Raw genomic sequence first — 18,922 nt, 5'->3', positions numbered from 1 at the left:
TAATTACTAAGTAATCTTTAGTTGGGTATAGACTTGTATAGGAAATCACACTTGTGGTTTAATAAAGTCTTTCTGGGTACTAGAGTTTGCTGTTTATAGCAGTACCAAAATGTTTTTTTAAATCTTGTTAGTAAATCTATAGTGACAATATAAAAATTTTCTGAAGAAACTTATAATTTATTACATTTTAGTGACCAAATTAATGGAAAAAAGGTTCTAGTGGCTCTTAAATAAAAATTACAAGATTGCCAAATAAAAATTTTCAGCCAGAGTCCAGAGATTCCAGATCACCCAGATATGATATGTATATGTAAAATAAAAAATCAAATTATGCAGACAGAAAAAAATATTGTTTGATCCAGCATATTTATGCATATAGTAAAGGTAAAAGAAGTGGAGCAAAACCAGTCACTCTGTAATCAGCTACAAACGTAGACTTTTACAAAAGCAATCTTTAGGGGCACCTGGGTGGCTCAGTTGGTTAAACATCTGACTCTTGATTTCAGCTCAGGTCATGATCTCGTGGTTGTGAGATTGAGCCCCACGTTGGGCTCCGCACTCAGGGAGGAGTCTGCTTGAGATTCTCTCTCACTCTCTCCCCCTCCCCCTACTTGCATGTGCATATGTGTGCTCTCTAAATAAATAAATACATAATATTTTTAAAAATAAATAAAAGCAATCTTTATTCTAACCGGGAAAACCACCAAAATGCTTAATCAAATCTCTAATAATTCAGACAATGGGTCTTAGCTGGAATGGACTATGTTACACTTCCCAGAAAGAATTTTCACTAGCTCCCTCCTCCCTTCACCATTGCTATTTGAGAGCCTTTCACCTGGAAGTAATATTTAAACAAAGATTAGGGGTACTTATTTTAATCGCTGTCTGCATAGTCCTTTATTTAGAAGGATTGTCTTAGTACTATAATGCTAAAAATCATAGTAGTTTTTTTTTCTTAAATATACCTCATAGGAGATGACTTAGGTTTACCAAAATAATAGTGTTAGCTGGCATTCTCCTTTCCCTGGTTATGCCTCTCAAGGCCCACCTCAGCCTGCCTTTAGGAAGTAACTTAGCACTTCTGCAATAGTAAATTTCATATTATCTTTCAGAATCTTTTAATTACATATTTGTTCGTAACAAGCATTGTACTGCTTTTGAAATAACTTCACTAATAACAAGTGCTTACATTAATCATTTAGAAGATTTTCTCACAATTATTTTTTTATGTAATGAATTATAGTCTCAATTTTAATTATCTTTTTCTCTGATTTAGTTAAGGAGAAAAGTTTGCATGTGTCATATCTTTAGCTGGAATCTTTTTACTTGCTATGAATTTAATTCCAGGGCAGATTTAATATGTGTTTTTTCTATACCCTATATTTTAACACTGCATTTTCTTTCTTTCATGTATCTAAGTTATATGATGTAGTAAGGTTATACTAAATTGCTCTTGTAATGTAACATTCTCTGTTAAGGTGAGAAGGAGCCTGTTCTGAGGAGGTTGAGGTACAAATCAAAAGGAGAATTTAATTTTTTTCTTTTTTTTAGAGCCAGGAAATGTCATTTCAATTCTTATTTCTTCAGAGTTTTTGAAAATGGATTCATTGGTAAGTATTATTAAAAGATCCAAGCTCTTTTCAGGGTGCCTGGGTGGCCCAGTTGGTTAAGCGTTGGCTCTTGATTTTGGCTCAGGTCGTGATCTCAGGGTTGTGAGATTGAGCCCTGCGTTGGGCTTTGCTCTGGGCATGGAGCCTGCTTAAGATTTTCTCTCTCTGTCTCCCTCTGCCAAAAAAAATCCAAGCTTTTTTATTCACCTGTGCTTATTTTAACATACAACTTGATTTTTCCTTTAAGTGTCTAGAAATTTTTAAGACATCTTACTAAAATAGTTGTTAATTCAAGAGTGTGATTCTGTAACTGAACTAATAGGAGTTTGCTCTTTGGTGAGTTACTTGGTGAGATACTACATCAGGTGGAGTTGTCAGACAAAGGAAACTATTTGCAGCAAATAAGGAGATCAGCCATTACTCTCCAAGCAGGGGTGAGAAGTTCCTTTATTTAGGGTTTAGGATGAATATTCATAAAGGGGAGCCCTGTCATTGCAGGTAAAAGGGGGGGCATAAGGTACAGGCATCCTATGCTATGTTAATGAAGCTTGGGGTCTTCCCAGGGTGGATACTTTAATAGTATAATGAAGCAGAGGTAACTGGAAGAGGGGAAGGGGCTACGGGCATAAACTGGGTGGTGTCATGGGCTTGTTATCTCCATTAAGGAATGCACGGCCTTGCTTACTTTGGAACCAGCACTGGGAGTTTTTGCCACCAATTTGTTGTCTCTGATACGGTCAGGCTATTTCCAGGCCTGATGGAGACTGTTAGTTTTTACATTCCCTTGATTCCCTTAAAATTCTTTACTGAGGTCTTTGTATTTCTTTATAACTCTGACACTTCCTAGGAGGTTCTGCAAGAAGTGTGTTTGGGCAAGTAGGGCACAGATCACAGAAAATAGCTTGGGGCCTAACATGACTTCTCTTGTGTCAGGAAAGCTTTGTCTGTCTTTCCTAGTCTCGGGACCCCTAACTCTTTCTGTTTACAATTCCATTAGAATAAACTCTTGTTCTGTGGGGAGGGGGTTAGACTACTATGTATCATTAGTATATTATGCCTATAAAGCAAACAATTTATCTTCAAGGAATAGCTTATTGTTGTGTTAGATGAAACTAAACAATTAGCTTTAGTCCAAGAGGGATTTTGCTTTAAAACCAAATTAAGTGAAAATTAATTGGAATATATTTGTTTCACTAAGTAATTTCTTTAAGCATGTTTTACTTATTTGTGTCTTTCATTTATAATTCAGTGAATTAAAAACAAATACCCAACTATTAATATAACTGTATGTGTAAACCAGATGCTCATGTCTCTTGTTTAAGAGTAGTTGATAAAATGTAAAAGCACAATGTACACATGCACATATCAGGCTCTGACATTATATTTGGTTTTTTTATTTAATAAATTTCTTAATCATTCACATGTTTATATATGTTTGTGTTAAGGCAGAGTACTCCTTTGCTATATTAACAGATGTGAAATTTGTTTGATTATTTGGGGTTTTACTAGTTCTCTGTATTCTTCCTACTCCTTAGTTGTTCCCCATTTAGTTGTATTAATTGCTTCAGGGTAGGATTACAGAAAAAAGCAGAGATGAAAAGAGTCCTTCACCTTCGAGTTTTGAAGTCTAAGCCCTAAAGCATAATTTTTATGCCAGAAACAAAATATTTGGAAAATACATGATTAGCCAGTGCTACTTTTCCCCAAAACCCAAATCCACCTCAAAAAGTGAATAAATATACCTCAGGTTGGAGAAAGGGGAGGAAAGTCAAGAAGCAGGCACAACACAACTGAGAAAACCCTGAAGTGACTAAAATTCTATTTTAGCCACTGCGAGAAATAGAGGCTTAGTTATAGGAAGCCTATAATTCCTATAGGCTATAGGAAGTCTAGTTATAGGAAGTCACATATTTTATATACTGGAGTTTGTGGACTAAGATTTATACCTGCCACAATTATGAAAGATGCTCATTGCATTATTGTTTAAAGTATGCTAAGAAAATTGAAAGTTATTTTCCTAGCTCTGTATGTGTACAAACATGGCCTGCTGGCTTACTTTGGAACAATATAAATTAACCCAGATAGGCAAAATCCAATTAGTACCTAGCAATCCATGTATCAAACTTTTAATGAATTTTATCTTTGAAAGGTATTGACATGACATCATCCTTTATGCCACTCTTCAACATTCATTTTCTATTGTGTGTTTTTTTAGGTTGAACAATGTATTCAGTATTGCCACAAAAATATGAATGCCATAGTAGCTACCCCATGCAACATGAACTGTATTAACGCAAATCTTCTTACACGTATAGCTGATCTGTTCACACACAATGAAGTTGATGATTTAAAGGACAAGAAGGATAAATTCAGAAGGTAATTTTTTAATTTAATTTTTAACCAAATATTCCTGTTAGAAGAAATACATTTCGATTTCATTTTAGTGAAATATTCTATTTTTAGAATATTTTTAGAAATATTTCTATTTGGGGCGTCCAAGTGGCTCAGTCGTTAAGCCTCTGCCTTCTGCTCAGGTCATGGTCCCAGGGTCCTGGGATCAAGCCCCGCATCAGGCCCCCTGCTCTGCGGGGGGCCTGCTTCTCCCTCTCCCACTCCCCCTGCTTGTGTTCCCTTTCTCACTGTCTCTCTCTCTGTCAAATAAATAAATAAAATCTTAAAAAAAAATTTCTATTTTATTTCAAATGAAGTAAAATTTATCCATAGCCAATGGCTCTAGATAAAAATTAGTACTTAAATTATTTTGTATAATGTACATATGAGCATATTGTGTTAGTGAATTATGTTAAAAATTATTAAGATAGGCCTTATTATAAAGAGGAAGAACAGTATGAGATGAGATCAGAGTGGTCATATCAGTTAAGTGCTGATTAAGTCTTGGCAAAGAGGGTATACTTTATTTTAATGTGAATGGGAGCATAGGAGTGGCATGATCTGATTTGTTTTTAAGACATCCTCCTGGTTGCTCTGTGGACGATAGACTGCAAGGATGTAAGAAGCAAGGAGACCAATGAGGAGCCTAGTGCAGTAGTCTGGTGAGAGATGAAAAGGTTTGGACTAGAGTAAGAGCTGGAAAGAAGTAGATGTATCTAGAGCGTGTTATTAGAGAGATCCGACTGATTTCAGATAGAATAATGTGGGGAGAGAGAGTATCCTAGGATAATTACTAGGTTGAGGTTTAAGGAGCAATTCAGTGGATTATAGTGCCATTAATAGAGAAGAGATTGGGGTGACGGGAATCAGAATATGGGTTTGGGTCTTGTTAAGATTATTTGGTATATTTAATATACTTTTGGGACATCCAGGTAGGATAGCAGAGATAGGTGGATATATAAGTCTGAAATTTAGGTCAGAGATCAGAGCTTAAAATAGAAATACAAGAGTAGATAGATTTGAAACTGTGGAACTGGGTGAGATTTCCTTGCAAGACCATTCTTTCTCCACTGAATTGCAGTGGCACCTTCACTATAAATCAGGTGACTATGTGGGAGATGTCTTTCAGAACTCTCCATTTTGTTCTGTTGATTTCTTCTTTTTTTAAAATTGAAATATAGTTGACACAGAATGTTACATTAGTTTCAAGTGTACAACATAGTGATTTGACAACTCTACGCATTAAGCAATGCTCACCACAAATGTAGCTACCATCTCTCACCCTATAATGCCCTTTATAATACCTTTGACTATATGCCCTGTGCTGTGCCTTTAATCCCATGACTTATACATTCCATAACTGGAAGACTGTATTTCATACTCTCCTTCACCCATTTTGTCCATTCCCCTACCTCCTTCCCCTCTGGCAGCCATCAGTTTGTTCTCTGTATTTATAGCTCTGATTCTGCTGTTTGTTTGTTTATTCATTTGTTTTTTAGATTCCACATATAAGTGAAATCATATGGTATTGGTTTTTCTCTATTTCACTTAGCATAATGCCCTCTGGGTCCATTCATATTGTCACAAATAGCAAGATCTCATCCTTTTTATGGCTAAGTAATATTCCATATCTTTTTTATCCATTTATCTATCAATGCACACCTGGGTTGTTTCCATATCTTGGCTATTGTAAATAATGTTACACTATTCATTTAACCCTCATAAAACCTTGTGAGTTTATAATTATTAACCCCATTTTATAGATGAGAAAACAAGGTTCAGAGAGGTTAAGTAGTTGCCAAAGATCATATACCAAGTTATTGGTAGACCCAGGATTGTTACGTTTTCAAGTTCCTCAATATTGAATATTCCAAACAAATATTCCTGTGAAAATACATTCTTGATTAAGCATTTATCATTAGTAGGTTTATTTACTTAGAACACTATAAATACATCATAAATTCCCAAAGAGAGTCTCTCCAAGGATTTATTAATTTTATTTTCTACATATGCAGATAGGTCAGCATTTATTCATCACTCTCAAGTAACTTTAGTAATGTAAATAATAGAAAATTAATTTGTTGGTCATTTGTTGTTAATAGTAAACTTTTTTGTAAGAAGATTGAGAGACTTTTTGATCCTGAGTACTTGAACCCAGATTCTCGGAATAATGCGGCAACGTTATACAGGTACAGTGATGTGGGTTTTTTTGGTATTCTATACAGTGCAGCTAAATTGTTTAATTTTACTACATCTTAAATTTTCTTCTTGGATGTTTTTGTGTCTTTGTGTTATAGATGCTGTTTGTGTAAGAAACTTTTAACAAAAGAAACAGAAAGAAGAATTCCTTGCATTCCTGGAAAAATCAATGTGGATCAACATGGAAATATTATCTACATTCACATAAGGTGCAGTGAAAATAAAACAGAGTTTTTAAATGTGAATTAATAGTGTTTTTCTAAAAACATAACTAGTTTTACATGGTATAGGATAACACTTTTTTCTGAATGTGATCCAGCTTTGACTTAGATGCTTTCAGAACAAAGTTTTGTAAAAGCTGTATTTTGTTTACTGAGTAAATTTCATGATATTTTTAAACTTTAAAATATTAAAAATTATTGTGCATTAGTCTTGAAAGATATTCTGTCAGTGCCATTAAAATGATTTCTTTTCACTAACTGATTTTATTTATACACAAATGTTATGTTGAATTTGACAGAGAATCAAATTTACTTTCAGGTAAATTTTGGTGAATGAGGAAATTGTCTTTAAAATTGGATATTCCATAATCTATTTATTCTTCATACTTTGTCAGTATTCCATCAATATATAGTCCTCTTTAATTCCCCTTTAAGTTCAAAACCAGTTCTCATTCTCAGTTGGGGGAAGAGTATTGTAAATTGGTGTAATATCTCGGAAAAGCAAAAATTCTGAAATGTATATATTCTCTAAAAATATAAAAATAAAAATAAATAAATAAATTCCTGCTAGGAATTTATCCAAAGAGGTAATGTTAGATTTGTGAAAGCATTCAACAAGAACACTTATTGCTATATTGTTTGAGAGGGAAAAAAGGGGAAACATCCAAATGATTAAATGAACTAAAATATATCTATGTAGTATATCCATATAAAACATGCCTAATCAATTCTTAACGTGCAGTCTTTGAGAATATGTTGTAGAAGTATATATACTTATATAGCAAGTTGTTAGGGGTGAATTAAGTGAAGAAAAGTCATAAAACTAGAAACATTCACTAAAATGTAAACTGTGGTGTTACCTTTAAGTGATAGTATTATGGATGCTTTTAATTTTGTTCTTTTTTTCTATGTTAAAAATGTACAGCACTTTTGTAAAGGAAAAAACAGTATAAATGTTAAGTTTCATATTTTAAACATTAAAACATAAACACATTTGACCCTATTATTAATAGCACAGTCATGCTTATTTTTAAAATACTTTTTTACGTTTATTTTTTAGTAATTTCTACACCCAACATGGGGCTTAAACTCATGACCCTAAGATCAAGAATCACATGCTCCTCTGACTGAGCCAGCCACGTGCCCCTCACCATCATGTTTAAAATATTTCATTTTTCTCTTCATACAATAATCAAGGGAATCTTCATTAGTTATTAAGCACCTGGGGTTTTATATGTTTTTTGTCTTGAGACTTGATTTCACCTTTTGGAAAGCACTTCCATTCTTACAGCAATAACTATTAACTATGTGAAAAAAATTGATATTGACTTCAACATCCATTTTTGTTGTTTTATTTAAAGTATTTTCCTGTAGGTCAGATGTTAATGACATTTTTTTCAGTTGTCTTTAATTAAAACAGATTTGCCTATGCAATTTGTAATAATGTCATGACATTTTGTTATTTGTTGAATAAGGACAAGGTAGCAAAAGTTCAAATGATTAAGGGACTTGGAAAAAAATAAGAACTTGAGTTACATATGGACATAGCAAAGAGGGTTTTAAGCCTTTGCTATTTTTAAGTTTATATTAACTTCAAAATGTGTGTTACCAAGACCTGATTATATATTACTGTATTACTCAATTACTTGAGAATGCCTTTTGAAAATAATATAAAGAAATGTTTAGAATCACTAATGATTAGTAACCTAGAATAAAGGTTCTGTTTAGCATCATCATCCCAACTGCTAGCCTGCTCAAACCATATTTAAAAGAGCTTAGCAAAATAATTTATCTAGTTTAGCAAAATAATTTGGCATTCAATCTTTCATATCTTTTTCTGTTATCCACAGAAAAAGAGAATAAACAAACTCCCAAATGAAATTTTTTCTACTGTTCCATGTAGTCCATCCCACAGCTATCATTGGGGGAATGTTTTTGGAAATAAGCCACAAATTTAAAAACATTTGCCTAAAACAAATTGTTTATATTACTTGTAAAACAATATAATATTTGAGGCTCTTTTCCCCAGGGATAAGACTTGGGATGTTCATGAATATTTGAATAGTCTTTTTGAAGAATTAAAATCTTGGAGAGATGTATATTGGCGCTTGTGGGGAACAGTCAACTGGCTAACTTGTTCAAGATGTTATCAGGTGAGTTTTTTTTTTTTTTCTTTTTAACATCTTGCTCTGCAAACATTCATAGCAGACTGTTTTTTTCCTTAAGATTTTATTTTTAAGTAATCTCTACATCCAATGCGGGGCTCGAACTCAACCCCGACATCAAGCGTTACATGCTGTACCAACTGAGCCAGCCAGATGCCCGGCATATCAGGCTCTTTTAATATATGTTGTTTAATTAGTATGTTTGGATGTGTTTGGACAATATCTTACATCTTTTTAAAGAAACTGCTGGCAAAAACAATGGGACTATGAAACATTGCTTGCATCTGGTTTTGTTTCTCTTACTATCTTCATCCTCCTTTTTATTTTCATCGCTGAAACAATCATACCTTGTCTAATTCTTAGAAAATCAACAGGTTTTAAGTGACCAAATCTGTTTTTTCAGTGGAAAAAAAAAAATCCTCTCCCTCCGCTCCTTCCCCTCATGCTCTTTCTCGCCCTCTCAAATAAATAAATAAAATCCTTTTTAAAATTTTTAAAAAATAATGGAACATACATTATGTAGTCCTGAGTGAAGTTTTTTGGGATGTATAATTTCATTGTGGGAATAATAATTGATTTTATATATTTCTTTTATTCAGGCTTTTCTCTGTATAGAATTTTCACATTGTCAATATCACTCAGAAACAGTGGTTTATCCTACTGCAGCAAGTTCACTGAGTACTATTGGTACTGGTATTTATCCCTGCTGTAACCAAAAGGTTCTTCGGTTTGATCCCACGCAGCTTACAAAGGTAAATTTTGTTTTTTGTTGTTTGTTTATTTTAAAGATTTTATTTAAAAAAAGATTTTATTTTTTTAAGTAATCTCAACACCCAACATGGGGCTTGAATGTACAACCTCAAGATCAAGAGTCTCATGATCCACCAACTGAGCCAGCCAGGTGCCCCTGCAAAGATAAATTTTGGATGCTGCCCTTTTGTAGTTACAGTGCTCACTAACACTTATTTAATATTTTCCCCTTTTATTGTTTTTAAAGCATAAAGATTATACATTCATATAGGAAAGACTTCAAACAATACAAAAATAAGTATAGTTAAAAGTAGAAGTCCATCTTTACACCACTCCCTTGTTCTGCATCTTTTCTCAGAGGCAGTTAACAGTTTCCTTTTAGACTGTGTTTTATACATTTCATTTTTTAAAAAATATTTTCTTCCCTTCTCTTTTTGTTCTTAAGATTTTATTTATTTGAGAGAGAGAGAGAGCACAAGCAGGGGGAATAGGCAGAGTGAGAGGGGGAAGCATGCTCCTCACTGACAGGGAGCCTGACGTGGGGCTCGATCCCAGGACCCTGAGGTCATGAGCTAAGCCCAAGGCAGACGTTTAACTGACTGAGCCACCTAGGCGCCTCTGTTTTATACATTTCAGGCACAAATTTATGCAATTTTTTATATTGGAAAAAGGATCATACTGTTCATATTTTCTGTAACTTGCCCTTTTCAATCAACAATATACCTAGATTATCTTTCTGTCATTTCTTTACTGCTGTGTAATATCTTAAGCCGTGCATATATCACAATTTATTTAACCATCCTATCAATGAACATTTAGGTTGTTTCCAGATTGATGGTATTATAGTGTTGTAATGAATGTCCTTGCACATATATCTTGGTACAATATGTGAGTATTGCTGTAGGTTAGAGTCCTTGATCACTAACACTTTTGAAAATGTTATGTAATTAAACTTCATCAGTGGAGGGAAAGAACCTAAAGCTCTTCCTCCTCCTCATCCATACAACAGTTATTTATAAAGCACCACAGTTGTGTCACACAATGTGCAAGGCAGAGAATAATCTAATTTCTGTAAAATTAGATAGTTTCTCCCTTTGTGGAGTTTATAGTTCATGCAGTAGTATCAAAATGGGGGGGTGGGGGAAGCATGCAAAGAAATGTTTGAAGAAGTATGCAGGGCCATAAATGTCTATAATAGGCTGCTCTGATCTGGGCATTGAAGTCAAGGAGTTGGCATTCGGTTGTAATCTGAAGGGTGGGTATGAGTATGTGAGGCAAAGAGGAGGGAAAGAGCACTTCAATCTGAATACCAAGGCCAAAAGGAACACAGTGAGTGAGAGAGACTGAACAAAACTGCCTGTTAGAGAAAACACACGTAGTTTAAGGAAAGGCTGGTGAGGTAGATAGGTGTTGGGTCATGCAGGGGGAAGACCTTGTAGGCCGTGTTTTTTCTTTATTTTGGGTTTTGAAGATCAGTTGCAGTGTGGAGAATGGCTTGGGAGTATTAAGTATAGTCAGATATGAGAGGAGTTACTGCATAGTCTTAGGATGATAGCTTGGTCTAAGGTTGTAGAAATGAATTTAGTATTTAGGAGGTAAACCTGAAATGGCTTGATGGATTATGTCACAGAGGAAGAAGTCCAGGATAACTCTGTTTCTTGCTTGTGCTACTGGATAGTGGTAGTGCTGTCTACTGAGGAAACAAGAAGGGAATTGGGTTTGGAGAGAAGCTCATGAGTTCTGTTTTGGACATTTTGAGATTGAGGTGTTTTAGAAGACAATCAGGCAAAGAGTGTTGGGGCTCAGCGAATTGGCTACCTAGAGGTGATAATTTTAAGTCTTCTTGCAAATAAGTAAGAATTGAAACCAGCAGGTATAGGTGAGCATAAGAAAATCAGAGAGCCTACAGTGGAGCCTAGAGAAACTCCCAGAATTTAATGGCTGGATAGCAAAGCATGAGCCTGCAAAAGACAATGATCAGGAGCAGCAGGAATAATAGGAGGAAAACCAAGGATGTTGTCATGAAAATCAAAGGAGTAGTATTTGAAGAAAGAGAAAGTAGTCCATGATACCAAATAATGCCAAGAGGTCAGATAAAATACGGAAAGAAATGTGTCCTTTAACTTTAGTAACCTGGAATTCATGTGTGAAGATCTGTCTTGGTGAAGTGCTAGATCCCAAAGCCAGATTGGTATGGGTTGTGGAGGGAGTGAGTGGAAGAGAAACAAATGTGGACAGTGTGAATAGCAGCTCTTTTGGGAAATTTGAGAAAGGGAGAGGGTAAGTCAGTAATTACATTGTAGGTATTTGGTTATTGTTTCTGCTTTGTTTTGTTTAAATATTAGAGATCTTTTTTTAACGTCTGTGGGAAGGATCTAGTTGAGGAGAGGTTGATGGTATAAGGTTATGAGGCAGTATTAGTTTAGACAAGAGGAAGGGCAGTTCCTCTGTTGTAACAGTAGAGAAAGAGTAGGATGGTTGCAGTTATTAGTAAAATTGTGTTTTTATCATTTAGATACATTTTTCCAATCTAATGCCTTTCTTCTCTATAAAGTAGGAGGAAAAGCCATCTGCTAAGAATGAGGGGGAAGAGGGAAGGTTCTAAGATTTGAAGGAAGTATCAAAGGTTTGAAATAGTTTTTTTGGAAAACATGAGAGTGAATTTTCCAGAGAAAGGTTGTAGGTTACTAAGCAATTTGAGAGCCCATTGGAGATTGGTAATCATAAATTTACAATGAAATCCAACATGCCTTTTATGTCACTCTCTCCAGTAGTGCTAAGCTGCTTGAGTGCAAACATGGAGACAATGGGTCATTGAGCTCATCCAGTTTGGGGTTTTACCAGATGGGTATGATGACATTTAGGACCAAGGAATTTGGGGTATTAGCATGAATGTTATTGAAATGGTGTATCATGGGATTTTAGCTGGAAGGGTAGTTTGTTATATTTGCAATCAATCACCAACTTCGATTAGTTAGAAATTTTATTGGTGAGGTAATATGTTACCCACATAATGTTTGTATTTAATGTTAGGTAGATGCTTTGCATACAAAGCAATTTAAATAGGGTATGACACTTTAAGCAAAATGGAACAGTTTAGCTTTGATAGGCCCAAGATGTTTATTAATTCACGGTTATGTTATATTTTACAGTATGATTTTTAATCATTGCATTTCTTTGTGGTTATGTTTCTGTTTTAACTGTCACATTCACATTGTTGTAAACAATACTTCTAAAAGTTGTAACTCTTTGTCTTGTTGTCTATTTACTAGTTGTATTAACCCCTTATATTCCATTCATCATGAGACAGTTGAGGAATAAATAGTAATTAAACTGTATGATAAATCTTGTATGTGACATCATGGATATTGTTGAGGTGATTTCTTAGGCTAAGTGAAATCTAAATAGTTAATATGGTGATTTATATTTCTATTAATGGCAGACCAAGTAATTCAGACCATTCCTCCCATCAAAAGGCAACTAAGAAAGGTGAATGAAGTATAAAGATTATATTAAAAGCATCAAAGAGCTAATAAGATAATGAGGAAGTAGTGTTAAGGTACAGGAAATGATAGAAACCTAAGGGAGCTAGCACTCAGGACCATTTTTGTCCAGGGAGCAAATTCCAGTCTGGAAAAAGTGGCTAAGGGGCTGGGCTGATCTTTAGGTGCCCTATCAAAATTTTGGGTAATAGTCAGGGTCCAAGGTCTGGAGGATGGAGATAGTAATGAATAACATTCCCACCCTTACACTTTCCGTTGGGATCCAAAGAAAATAAGATTAAATCAGAAGTAAACTATTACTTGCCTGGATAGCAACCAGCCAGCAACTGGCTTTGATTCAGTTGCATGGCCTAGGAAATTTCGAGTCCTGAACTTGGTTTAAGGTCATCTTGGATTGCTATTGTGTCCAGGCACCTGGCAAAAGCAGTAAAAATTCTCTTTGGAGGAAAATAACATTATACCTCAAATTATATCTACAAACAATTTTTTAAATAAAATATTCAGCATACAAAGATAACTTGACATAGATGAAAGTAGGTTACCAGGAAGGGGAACAGCAGAATTTATGCCACAAAAACAAACCACAGAAACTATAAATACTGGAATTATTGACACAGGCTATAAAAATAAATAAGATTACTAGTTTAAGTTGATAGAAGCCAAGCTTGGAAATTTTTGGTAGGGAATTATAAACTATAAAAAATGGCAAGGGGCACCTGCGTGGCTCAGTCAGTTAAGCATCTGACTCTTGGTTTTGGCTCAGGTCATGGTCTCAGGGTCATGAGATTGGGCTCTCTGCTCAGTGTGGAGTCTGCTTGAGATTCTCTCTCTCCCTCTGCCCTTACCCCTGCTCGCATGCACACATGCACGTGCTCTCTTTCTCTCTCTAAAATAAATGAATAAAATCTTTAAAAAAAGTTATGCAGATTTTTGACTGTTCAGGGGATCAGCACCCCTAAGCCCCGTGTTGTTCAAGAATCAACTGTATTATTTTTTTCTTGAGAAAAAGTTGTAAAATGGTTGATATGATATGGCTGGGCAAAGAAGAACAAAAACATAAAATCATCTTTACAGGAACATTTCTATAACAAACCAACCTCTCTAACTTGGTGTCTCTTACAACACAGGGCTGTAAAGTAAAGGACCACGTTGTTGCTCTTCATGATCAAGGTGAAGGTGGAGATTTGCCATCCTGTCCGACTGTTAAAATCCTGGATGATCTGCACAAACACAAAGATGTCATTGTTGTGCCTTTTTCTAAAGATACAGTTAGGTGAGGCAGGGGGGATAACGCTGTGCTGCAGCTTTATTCATGCTTTGCATCTCAGAATCCTCCATTCCCTGGTGTTTCCCCAAATCAGTAATGTCAGTCCCCAGATAGTTTATATTATTTCAGAGAGCTTACTGAAATTATATGTTAGCTCCCATTAAGAGCAAGCAGGTGTTTATTTGTTAGGAAAAATACTTCAAAATATTGAAGGTCCAAGGGGAAGAAAAACTAATAAAAGGAGTCTGTGATTGAAAGGTTGGGACCTGCAATTCATTTTTTGAGGGTTTTTTCTTTTCCCAGTTACTTAAGTCCTTCTTGAATGCTTGATTGATACAACTAGAAAAAGAAAGTCAATGGTTGAGGTCATCTTTGCATAAATTTGAACTCCTTGAGTTTAATAATTTCTGAAGTCAATTCTGTCATTTTGCAGTTGCAGCAGGCTGTCAGGCTGGGGGCCAGGGGCTGGGGGAACCTTTCATGAAGGCCGTTCTCACAGAAGTACCAGTCATAGCAACCCATTTCACCACCTGGCAAGTGGGATGCTTGGAGTGCCGTGGTGCTCCCCTATATGGAGTGTCTTCTGCTAGGGGAATCACTAGATGAATTAAGAAATGCAAATGTTGAGGTGGCATACCTTATACTCAAGAACTGTGTTTCTAAAGAGCAATTTATAAAATATTTCCAATAAAAAAAGATATCATTTGCATTTAACTTCTTATGAAATTGAACATTTCTCCATAACATGTCTTTTTCTTTCAAGTGATTCTGGGGTTGGTCCCTGTGATGAAAAGGGTCTAGATTGTGATGTTTTACTGGAGCCAAATACACCATGGGGCCCCAAAGGTGGGGAGCTCAATGCTGTGAGTAGCTTGTTTCCCTTATTCTTTATTGATATAAATAATTGATGACATTTAATCTTTGACAGAAATGTAATTGGTTTGAACCAAAACTGAAATTTTCAGTTAATAAGCATTTACTGACTATCTGATCATAACAACAAGGTATTATGCTGAGTTAGTAGGACTGTAAAGGTAATAGGATATATTCCTTGCCCTCAACTAATAACTAGTCAACTTAAATTTGGGGAAAAAATATAACATGGTCTTCAGAGGTTTTATTATGGACAAGTAATGATTTGAGGATTGGAGATAGTATGAATGGGGTATTTTGTCCTCTCCTAATTCTATAAAATTTTTTTGGTATGAAATTCTTTTTTTTTTTTTTAATTGTAATCAGGAATGTGTTTAGTTTTTGCAAGGTTTCAAATAATTATTTCTCAGATGTCCAGATAGCTTTGATTCCTTTGATTACTGTTACTGACAACCAGGGAATCGCCACTTGCCTATGAACTTCCTGGCTTTGTATTGGCTGAGGTAGCATTTACTTGACAAAGTGAAATATTCCATGTAAAATGCATTGTAAACTCCAAATGGCTACAAATAATTCAGTCATTAACATTCATTTATGAATTATATACAAAATAGCAAATTAGATTTCTTGAATATCCATATATAATCTGGTTCCTTAATTTATAGTAAAGTATAAACATTAAAAAGTAATTGGAGGGTCACTTGGGTGGCCTAGTCAGTTAAGTATCCAACTCTTGGTTTCAGCTCAGGTCATGATCTAGGAGTCATGAGATCAAGCCCCGCGTCATGCTCTGCCTGGAGTCTGCTTAAGATTCTCTCTCCCTCTGCTCATGCTCTCTCTCTCAAACAAATAAATAAATCTTAAAAAAAGTGATTGAAATAGTTCAAAAAATAAGTTATATTATCTCTACATGTGATTCGCTTATGCTTTGGAAACAACACTGGGATGTGTTGATTTTCTTTCTTCTTCTTTTTTTTTTTGTAAACATATACATCTTTCTCTAGGCAGCAGATATTTGTAATACATCATTTTCAGCCTGAATTTTAAGTTACGTTTCAACCTGGAAAGGAGTTATACTTGCAGTGTTTTTCAACTCTTCCGCAGTCTCCACATGAACATAAGGAGCTGCATGCAGTCTGGGTAGATGGAGATTTATTAATCTCTGATTCCTTTGTCTTTCTTATAGTTTTTGTCACTGAAAAACTGGACTCTGCAGCTGGTAAGTAAGCAACTGTATTCCACTTTCATGGATCTCTTTCTTCCACAACTAAAGTTTAGTTTAATAGAATCTTATCAGTATCTTATTTTACAGATTTTAGTTCAGTGCAGTTATCCTTTTCAGGGGGCGCCTGGGTGGCTCAGTCATTAAGTGTCTGCCTTGGGCTCAGGTCATGATCCCAGTGTCCTGGGATCAAGTCCCGCATCTGGCTCCCTGCTCAGCGGGAGGCCTGCTTCTCCCTCTCCCACTCCCCCTGCTTGTGTTATCCTTTTCAGCTTCTATAATTTTGCACTTACTGAAAATGCCATTGTCTAGAACAGACATATAATCCATTATCTTGTTGCGTACTCCTTAAGTGTCCCTAATGACTTCTAGAAGTCACTTTTAAGTCACATTAGGACATAGAACAAAGCAACAAATCTATTAATTCCAGGCATTTGGTTGTTTGACTGGTTGCTTGGTTGATTTCTTTTTTTTCTTTTACCTATTTGCCATTACTCTGCCATCTGCCACCAATATTCGCAAGAATGAACTGGAATTTGGATCAGTGATGGCAGAAAGCAGGGTGGGTAGGTAGATGCAGGAAGCTGATGCAGCTGTGGTTGAGTAATCCAGGACCACATTTATCCAGGGAATGTGTACCTGTCCTTGCTTATGAGACTACTTTCATAATGGAAATTATTATATTTTAATTTAATCTTAATATCAAGGAACATACATTCAGTTGAGTGATAGAGGTGCAGTTTGACCAATGCTGAGGACTTATTATGTGCCCATCACTCTGCTAGAATATGTGAAGGAAATAATTTAAAAATGTTTAATGTAATGCAATCCTGTCCTAAACAGAAATTTCTTTTTTTTTTTTAAGATTTTATTTATTTATTTGACAGAGACACAGAGAGGGAACACAAGCAGGGGGAGTGGGAGAGGGAGAAGCAGGCTTCCCGTGGAGCAGGGAGCTGATGCGGGGCTCGATCCCAGGACCCTGGGATCATGACCTGAGCCGAAGGCAGACGCTTAATGACTGAGCCACCCAGGCATCCCTAACATAGAAATTCTTATGTCCATTTCCTCAGTGTTGTACTAGGCATTGGTCATTTTATCAGATCTTGTTTGACTCATTCATCCAAATAAATTTAGATAAATGTGTTTGAAAAGAATCCATGAGAGAGATGTTAATACTATGGTTTTTTTAAAAGGGTTTTTTTTTTTTAAATTCAGAAACAACAGTCGTTATTTTCAGAAGAAGAAGAATATACCACTGGATCTGAGGTCACTGAAGATGAAGTTGGAGATGAAGAAGAAATATCCAAGAAACAAAGTACTGATTTCTAAGATAAAATCAAGTCTCACTTTTATGAAGGGGTAGCATTCTGAAGGCTTTAATGCAAGGGGTGAGGAGTTAGCTTTATAAGTCTATATGGTAGGCTACAACATGGAAAACAAAAATAAAGGAGGCTCCATCAAGACTCCCTAATCCTGGCACTAAGAGAGAATAATCACAGTTATTTTAAAAAGTGCAGTGTGCTGAGAAATAATACTCCACATTTTCATTTCAGGTGTAAACTAATAGGTTTCTCAAAATGGATAACTTCAGTGTGTGCCTGAGATGATTTGAAGTGACACTCAAATTAAGCATTATACAGTAGTAGTCAGAGTATGATTCTTAAAAAATTAAAAACATGATTTTATACAACTACAGAATAAACTTGTGTCAAAATTTTTGAACTCTTTAGTGAGAGAAATAGCAGGGAAAATTTGTTCAAAGAGCATTTGAAGACTTGGGTATTTATAGGCATTTGAAAAAGAATGTTAAAGAGGATTGCAAGTTAGATTCAAAACTAATTGATGTCTTATAAGACAGTAAGCCGATCACCTTTGAGGTTATCTTTTCTTCTAAACAGAAATCATTTGCATTTCTTTTAGACACAAAAATCTCCAAGCTAACATAAAACTTCACAACATCTGGGCCTTCAATCAACAGTAGATAGGAAAGTCAGATACAAGGATATATTCTTTGAAAATTAAATAATTCTTACTTGGGCCTTAAAAGCAGTCCTCCAATATGACACTAAAAGAACATACAACCCTCCCTTTGTCTTTTTTCCAAGTTTTACATAATTTTTCTTCATGTGTCAAATCCTCTTATTAAAAAACTAGTTATCAGTTATTTTTAAATTATAATTAGTCAAGGAGAAAATGCTACTATGTTTTGTGTGAAGTTTTTTCCCACAGTTGATTGAGGTGGAATTTATATATAATAAAATTCACCCATTTTTAAGTGTACATATTGATGAGTTTTGGCATACAGTTGGGTAACCACTACCAAAATCAAGACCTAGAAACTCCAAAAAATTATCTCCTGCCCCTTTACACTCATTTCCCTTTCCCCAATCCCACCCCCAGGTAACCACCAATCTGCTTTTGTTACCTTTTTGGTTGGTTTACCTTTTCTAAGGTCTCATGTAAATGGAATCATGGGTAGTCTTTTGTGTGTGGCTTCTTTCACTTAGTGTGATGTTTTTGAGATTCATCTATATTGTTATGTATGTCAGTGGTTTGTTCCTTTTTATTGCACAGTAGTATTCCATTGTATGAATATACCATAATTTTTTTATCCATTCACCATTTCATGGACATTTGGGTTGTTCCAGTTCTTGGTTATTATGAATAATGTTGCCGTGAACATTTGCATACAAGTCTGTGTGGACATATGTTTTCATT

At 35.2% G+C, this 18,922-nt stretch overlaps 1 protein-coding gene across 1 annotated transcript in view; it reads left to right on the top strand.

Moving 5' to 3' along the window:
- The window catches only part of SANBR (SANT and BTB domain regulator of CSR), a 45,577-nt gene that overhangs the window by 11,843 nt on the left and 14,812 nt on the right, over nt 1-18,922 (top strand). The window contains exons 5-14 of the mRNA XM_028089711.2: nt 1,552-1,610; nt 3,826-3,986; nt 6,104-6,190; nt 6,299-6,409; nt 8,451-8,574; nt 9,186-9,338; nt 13,967-14,112; nt 14,870-14,969; nt 16,166-16,198; nt 17,420-17,519. Coding sequence (XP_027945512.1) covers nt 1,552-1,610; nt 3,826-3,986; nt 6,104-6,190; nt 6,299-6,409; nt 8,451-8,574; nt 9,186-9,338; nt 13,967-14,112; nt 14,870-14,969; nt 16,166-16,198; nt 17,420-17,519 — 1,074 coding nt within the window. The remainder of the gene's footprint in view (nt 1-1,551; nt 1,611-3,825; nt 3,987-6,103; nt 6,191-6,298; nt 6,410-8,450; nt 8,575-9,185; nt 9,339-13,966; nt 14,113-14,869; nt 14,970-16,165; nt 16,199-17,419; nt 17,520-18,922) is intronic.

This window comes from Eumetopias jubatus, unplaced genomic scaffold (assembly GCF_037043125.1).
Source record: "Eumetopias jubatus isolate StellerSeaLion01/CBP00866 unplaced genomic scaffold, mEumJub1_p1.0 scaffold_9, whole genome shotgun sequence".
Lineage (NCBI taxonomy): Eukaryota > Metazoa > Chordata > Mammalia > Carnivora > Otariidae > Eumetopias > Eumetopias jubatus.
This window is presented reverse-complemented; position numbering and strand designations above follow the sequence as displayed.